Raw genomic sequence first — 7,327 nt, 5'->3', positions numbered from 1 at the left:
GATTTGAACACTTCTCAGCCAATGACGGTTTAAGAGGGCTTGTCCTACTTTATCTTCGGCCTAACGACCAAAACAAGGTTTTCACATAAACGGTCAAACCTTTTTTTTTCCTTTTCTTTCCCAACCTAGCGTCTTTTTTTCTTGCCTTTTTTTCTCTTTTTTTTTTTTTTTTTTTTTTTTTTTTTTTTTTTTTTTTTTTCAAAAAGGAGGAGGTTTCCATAGTAACTTACGCGTTCTCACTAAGCTATGAGTACATGATTGTAAACCCCCCATCTTCATATGATTTTTATATAAAAGTGTGGCAACTGTTTATTCTCACAAGGATAAAAACAATAACCAACCCTCGTGATAATATGCTTTGCTAGTGTGCTATTATCGGCTTATAAAGTACAACATTACTTATTCATGCCAAGCTTTTCCTTCCTTTTTCTTGACGTTGTCTTGTAACAAGAAACGGATATAAACTTTACAAATTTTTTGCATTCATCATTTGTTTATAAACAGTTGATTTAAAGAAAGTTTATTTCAACTTTAAAAACGAAACTTTATCCGTGTGGCTTTATTTCTTTTTATTTGAACCTTGTGTGATTAGGAAATAACGTGAGATGAATCATGGATCAAGACAAGAGTTCATTCGAAAGTAAAGATAAACAAAAGTGCTATAGAAAGCATCAACTTGTGTCATTGTACAGTTCATTTGTGTGTGTAATCAATATTCTTGAAACTTTTTATTATGCAGCATACAAAGTGTTGCATCATTCATGTTCTTTATTGCAATAAAAAAACCAAACAAATGACAATTAAAGTGTTTGTGTTGCATACTTTACTAAACAATAAATTACACAATCATTCAAGATAAACGCGTAACGCTTGAATGATTTAAATGAAAAGATGAATACCTTATAACTTCATGATGTATGGAATATCAATAAGAGAGATAGTTTGACATGTCGTTTGGTCTATTTCAGGTACAGATATCCTATGAAATTGGACGGGAAACCAAAAAAAAAATTTCATAGTTTCCTTTCTTTTTTTTTTTTCCCATTACCTAATGTCTGAAGCAACTATAGGTCTGATTAACAAATTACAAGATGCTCTTGCTATTACAGGCGGAAATGACAGTTTAGATTTACCTCAAATCATTACTGTGGGTGAACAAAGTTCAGGAAAATCCTCTGTCCTTGAACATATCGTTCAACGCGACTTTTTGCCTCGGGGCAGTGGTATCGTGACTCGTAGACCGCTTGTCTTGCAACTCTTTAGAGCTTCAGACAATACACCCGAGTATGCGGAATTCCTTCATTTGCCAAAACAAAAGTTTTATGATTTCGAACAAGTCAGGATGGAAATCGTCAAGGATACAGAACGCATTGCTGGAGGAAGCAAGAGTATTTCAAAAACGCCCATTCATTTGAAAATGTACTTGAATAACGTATTAAATTTGACTTTAATTGATCTTCCCGGTTTAACAAAGGTAAGCATGCATTGCATTAAAAAGGAAGGCAATACTCAAGCAAAATTCTGTTAGATCCCAATAGGTAATAGAAGGAACCCATCTTTTTTTTAAAATGACAATACACATAAAAGAAAGAAAGAAAAAAACTAAACTATGTTTAAAAAGGTGATCAACCTGATGATATCGGTGCACAAATAAAACAACTTGTTTTGGATTATATTACAAAACCAAACAGGTATAATGAAAAAGGTGACAAAGAAAAGAGAATGGACAGTAACCGATACATAATCATGTTAGCATCATTTTGGCAGTGACCCCTGCAACAATCGATTTGGCCAACTCCGATAGTTTGAAATTAGCTAGACAAGTGGATCCTGAAGGAAAGCGTACGATGGGTGTGATTTCAAAATTAGATCTGATGGACGCAGGCACGAACGCGTTGGATGTCTTGACAGGCAAAGTATTTCCCCTTAAACTTGGGTTTGTGGGTGTCGTGAATCGTAGTCAGCAGGATATTTTGACAAGCAAGTCGATGAGTGATGCTGTTCATGCAGAACAACTCTTTTTTCAATCACATCCTTCTTACAGAAGCATAGCACATCGTTGCGGATCTCAGTATTTGGCAAAGCAGTTGAATCATGTAAAGAGCATGTGTGTTTGATTGCAAGTCACTAACACAAAAGAGAGTAGATACTTGTGAATCATATACGTGAAAAATTACCAGAGTTAAGGACAAAGTTGAGTACACTCATCGGTCAAACACAGCATGAATTGTCGCAGTACGGGGATGCTGCTCTATCTGGGCCTGTTCATCAAGTAAGAGAAATGAAAAAGAGGAAAACAAGAGACTGATCAAGCTTCTGTTATTAGAGTTCGCTTGTCCTTAAATTATTGACTTTATTTTCCACCGAATTCACATCCTCTATTGACGGCACATCATCAGAGATCTCAACCAAGGAATTGTCTGGAGGAGCACGCATCTATTTTATCTTTAGAACCGTCTTTAAGCAAGCATTAGATGCCATTCATCCATGTGCCAACTTGTCAACCGCTGACATTCGTACCGCCATGCGAAACTCAACCGGTCCACGCGGATCACTCTTTGTGCCCGAGTTGGCCTTTGACCTCCTCGTGCGGCCTCAGATCAAGATGTTGGAAGCACCCAGTTTACGCTGTGTGCATCTTGCCTATGAAGAATTGGCCAAGATTTGTGAAACCTGTGGCAGTAAAGAGATCACACGATTCCCCAAATTCCATACGCGTTTGATAGAAGTCGTCTCTGATTTACTGCAAGAAAGGCTAGAGCCCACCTTGTCGTATGTAGGCAGTTTGGTCTCCATCGAATGTTCCTACATCAACACCAACCATCCCGAGTTCCCTAGTGCTGCCGAGGCCCTAAAGGAGTTGGATAAGAGATACAAGGAGCAAGAGAGCATGGAACGTAAAAAGATGGCCCGCCAGTATTTAAACAATGAAATAGCTCTCAATCGATCCAGCCGATCCATGTCTATCACCTCGACCACATCCACCCTTTCTTCCTTTTCGCATTCACCCAAGAATCCCATGCTAAACCAGTATTTGGAAAGTCAGAAACTGGCTAATCATCACCAAGATGCAGAGCCACATGCTGAAAATCAATCGGTAACGAATACAGGTCTGTGTAAATAGCATGAGAAATTGACCATTTTCTATAGACCGTGTCAGATCTAGACGATAGTTTCAAAATAAAACCAACAGAAAGAGAAGAAAAAGAAGTGGAATTGATTCGTAAGTTTGACGAGAGCAAGTTGAATTTGTCGTTTACTTATTTTTACAAAAGGATACTTGATTGTTTCTTACTTTAATATCATTCGTAAATCAATACAAGATCTAGTACCCAAAGCCATCATGCATTTTCTAGTCAACTACACAAAAGAAAATGTACAAAACAGACTTGTTTCTTCACTCTATCGCGAAGACTTATTTGATGATCTCTTGAAGGAAGATCCTTCTGTTTCGTCAGAAAGAGAACGATGCAAGACAATGCTTCAAATGTATCGTCTTGCTTTTAATCTAGTGAATGAAGCTTTGTAGACAACATATATAAACTGTAAATAATTTATTTTCTTTTTTTATTGTTCAGCGTGTAAAAGTACATAATCTCTTGTACTGCTTCCAAATTTTAAAACATCTGTTGCTTTTAATTCTACAAATCGTGTGCTGGGTATTTGCTCTCCATTTAAAAACGTACCGTTCGTAGCTTCAAGGTCAATGATAAACGGCCTAAAGAACCTTTGTTTAGTCTGACGCGTATTTTTCGTCGTCTTACTTTATGATCTTTTGAAGCTTTCCGTTCTCATCCTTTTCGTCCATCTGTCTATATTGAATAACAGCATGTTGCTTTGAACAAGAAGGATGATCGATTGGTATGTCGGCAACCTACAACCAAAAAATCAATCAATCATTCATGACCTCTTTATTCACTTTTACCACTCTATCACGTCCTATCAAATAAGAACTTTGTCTGTGAATGTGCAATAAATCTTTATGGTGTGAGTGAGTCAAGGGATCGTTTTTTTGATAGGAGGTTCTATTTACCAACTTGCTCTTTTCCTTTAAACACATACAATCGCCACTTTTGTTTTGGTTTGGCAGCCTCAGGAGGCTCATTGTATTTGAGTTCGACCCCTTTGACCGTATTTGTTTCTGCTGCCAATTTACCGGAAAGACCAAAGTTCGGCTGTTCCTTCTCAACCGGTTCCTCCTCCTTTTTCTCTTCTTCTTCTTCTCGACCCCACTGATATCGTTTTTGACCTGATCTGTGAGGAGGTGAAGAGCGACGTCCGGTACGAAGAGGAGACCTTCTGCGTCTTTCATGAGGTGATCTTGATCTTCTTGGTGAACGATTACGGTAGGATGAACGACCGCGATAAGGTGAGCGACTGCGAGATCTCGATCTTGATCTTCTATAAGAGCGTGAGGGTGAAGGCATGTGGAATGTTGGCTTTTTTGATTTTCGAAAAAAAAATAAAAAAAAAATACAAGAAAAAAAAAATGAAGCAAATTCCTTTCTTGAGCTTTGATTGGTTGTATTGAATAGCTCTTGTTGGGCATGGCAAAACATGGTCTGTTTCTGCTGCAATTCCATCCAACGTCTACGGTTAGGATGAAATAAGCATGGTTTCTTTTATAAAGTATTAGAAAAACCGGGTACTGGTTTAATTTCTACACAATGGATAAAAGTTCAATAGAACTCAACCCACATAAACCATGGCTCCATCGGCCAATCCAGAGAACGCTCTCCCAGAAACAGAATCCAAACAGCATGTTGTCATCAAGAAAAATAAATTTCCCATTGGGCCCATTGAAAAGATTCTGCAAGTTGATCCGAATTGTGCAGACGCTTTGTATCTTCCATTGTCTGGTAACACAAGCCGATGGAGCAAGCCAATGTCTCTTTTGAAAGGCAATGGATCCAACAAAACACAATTCAAAAGATGAGATGAAAGCCGCTGATCTCTTTTCTTCAAAACATTCGACTCGTTATTCTAAAGCAAACACATCGCGAGTGACTCGACTGCATAAAAAAAGAGGTAGGGCCAAATGAAAAAAGAGGAACCAAAAAAGCAATCCACGTCAACCTTTTTTCGGATAAGAGAACTCCGCGCAACTTGTGTTTCGTCAAGTTTGTATTGTTGATAAAGCACTGCGTTTTTTTTCTTTCTTTCTTTCTTTCTTTTTATTTTTTTTTATCGTGTCATGATTTTTGAAGTGATCCAAGAGATCATTCAACCTTGGATTGAATCCAATGTGCGAATCTTGATCGTTTTTGGTATTGTACTTGCGTTTTATGCGTTAGTTCAAAGATACAATCGACCTCCTGCTGCACTGGCCCATCTTCCGTACGTTAGCTTTTTTTCATTTCTAAAGTATGGGTTTAAAGATGAAGTGTATGACACGTATGCAAAAGAAAAGCTTTTACCCTTGTTAAAGGCAAAGGGGGGTCTCTTTGCGGTAAGTGACCAAAAACAATAAAAAAAAATGGGAAATGAATGTGTCACTAGTCACCTACCATTCAAGGTTGGGTCGTACGACTTGCTGATCCTGTGGCCATCAAACAGTTTACGTTAAAGCAAGGCAAGTGAGCACAGTCCATTCATTTGAACTCTAATCATGAAATCCCATCCATAGAACACACGTTTCCAAAGGCCATGTCCAACGCAGGTGAAGAAGGCACGTTGATTCACAGGTTTATCGGTGGACCGAACATTGTGTTCCTCAGTGGACCTGACTGGAAGCGACACAGAAAGGTACCAAGGGGGGGGGGGATGTCATGCTGTCCGATCTCACTCTTCTTTTGACAGATTGCCAACTTGGCCTTTCAACGATCGATGCCTGTCCAATTATTTGGCGATCTTGCGAAAAGGATGCTTCGATCGATGGAAAAGACAGAGGAGGATGCGATTGATGTCAACGACCTGTTTCGACGGTTCACGTTGGACGCGATCGGCAATGGAGGATTTGGTATGGTGTTGTGTTGGGAGAGGATGAGGCACTGATGCTGATCTTTAGGGTTTGATTTTCATGCGATTGAAGATAAAGAAAGTAAATGGGTAGAGTATTATGAATCGGTGATGCAAGGCATGGCCAGTCCATTTTACATTGTTTTCCCCGCGTTCGATACAAAATATGTGCACTGGTTTCGTAAAAGAAAGCAACTGCATGATAACCTCTCTAAGCTGATGGAAAATATGGATGAAATCATTGAAAAGAAACGAAAACTGGTGTATGAAAATGGACAAGGCGAATCGAAAGAGAAGGATTTACTGACGCTCATGATTGAAAGTGAGATGAAGAGCGAAGGAGAAAGTTTGTCGAATGAGGAACTTCGAGTAAGTGAGGAGGATGAGAGCCGATGAGAGACTGATTTGATCTTCATAGAGCAATCTCTGTATTTTCTTTTTAGCCGGACATGATACCACGGCCAATACACTTGCTGCCATCATTTACGAACTTGCAAAGAATAAAGAAATTCAAGAAAAGGCAAGAAAAGAGGCCATACGTATCCTTGGTGATGGACCAGAAGACACTGCGCCTACAGCCGAGCAATTGAAAGAACTTGACTATATCAACATGATTATCAAAGAAGTAAAGTCTTGTATTCCTCACATTGTATCTCATGTTTATTCAATAGACACTGAGAAGACATCCACCTGCGTACGTTACAACGGACAGAGTGGTTCAGAATGACCTTGTTTTGGGTGACGTGCACATCCCGAAAGGATCGGACTTGTGCCTTGATATCTATTCGCTTCATCATAACGCTGACATTTGGAGTAACCCATTTGAATTCAACCCCGAAAGATTTGCACCTGGAGGAGAAGCGGATAGTCAAAGAGGGATTGCATGGGCACCCTTTAGTAGCGGGGGTCGTATGTGTGTTGGAATGAATTTTAGTTTAACTGAGCAACGTGTGCTGATTCCCATGTTACGTAAATATTGTTACAAGTCTTGACTTTTGCATATTAACATCATCCACTAGTTAAAAAGTATACTTGGTCATTACCGAATGATTCATCACATCAACATGAACTTCAAAAGAGAGGCATCGCTTGGGGACTAGTGACGTTTAAAGATAAAGTGAAGATTGAATTCAAAAAGAGAAACTAAATCTGGGATTCAATATTCTGTAGATGTTATAATTAGAAAGGTCCCCCAGGTTCAAACGTGCCTGGAACCTTTCTCTCTTTGTAACATGTGCGATTGTAATAATAAATGACGATCAAACATGAAACCATGTGGGAGATTGTTCAAAAAAAAAAAATTAAAAAAAAATTTCTTTTCAGAAGATTACTTCTTTAAATCAAGTCATGATGAATAAATGAGTCCCTT

At 38.6% G+C, this 7,327-nt stretch overlaps 4 protein-coding genes across 4 annotated transcripts; 3 read left to right on the top strand and 1 right to left on the bottom strand.

The window, feature by feature from the left end:
- Positions 1-1,051: 1,051 nt before the first annotated feature.
- Positions 1,052-3,529, top strand: RO3G_05805 (uncharacterized protein; the record flags this gene model as incomplete). The annotated part of the gene is made up of 9 exons (XM_067660395.1): positions 1,052-1,474; positions 1,529-1,538; positions 1,622-1,691; positions 1,754-2,096; positions 2,147-2,272; positions 2,327-2,897; positions 2,937-3,097; positions 3,151-3,223; positions 3,276-3,529. The coding sequence occupies 9 exons, from the start codon at positions 1,052-1,054 to the stop codon at positions 3,527-3,529; spliced, it is 2,031 nt and encodes a 676-aa protein (XP_067516496.1).
- A 363-nt stretch (positions 3,530-3,892) lies between these two features.
- RO3G_05804 (uncharacterized protein) lies at positions 3,893-4,427 on the bottom strand (the record flags this gene model as incomplete). Its single annotated transcript, XM_067660394.1, has 2 exons — positions 3,893-3,939; positions 4,034-4,427. 2 exons carry the CDS (start codon positions 4,425-4,427, stop codon positions 3,893-3,895), a joined length of 441 nt encoding a protein of 146 aa, XP_067516495.1.
- A 278-nt stretch (positions 4,428-4,705) lies between these two features.
- On the top strand, positions 4,706-4,936 carry RO3G_05803 (uncharacterized protein; the record flags this gene model as incomplete). The annotated part of the gene is made up of 1 exon (XM_067660393.1): positions 4,706-4,936. One exon carries the CDS (start codon positions 4,706-4,708, stop codon positions 4,934-4,936), a length of 231 nt encoding a protein of 76 aa, XP_067516494.1.
- Positions 4,937-5,646: 710 nt separating this feature from the next.
- Positions 5,647-6,950, top strand: RO3G_05802 (uncharacterized protein; the record flags this gene model as incomplete). The annotated part of the gene is made up of 5 exons (XM_067660392.1): positions 5,647-5,745; positions 5,800-5,959; positions 6,008-6,327; positions 6,377-6,583; positions 6,630-6,950. 5 exons carry the CDS (start codon positions 5,647-5,649, stop codon positions 6,948-6,950), a joined length of 1,107 nt encoding a protein of 368 aa, XP_067516493.1.
- Positions 6,951-7,327: the final 377 nt, after the last annotated feature.

This window comes from Rhizopus delemar, genomic scaffold (assembly GCF_000149305.1).
Source record: "Rhizopus delemar RA 99-880 supercont3.4 genomic scaffold, whole genome shotgun sequence".
Taxonomy (NCBI): domain Eukaryota; kingdom Fungi; phylum Mucoromycota; class Mucoromycetes; order Mucorales; family Rhizopodaceae; genus Rhizopus; species Rhizopus delemar.
This window is presented reverse-complemented; position numbering and strand designations above follow the sequence as displayed.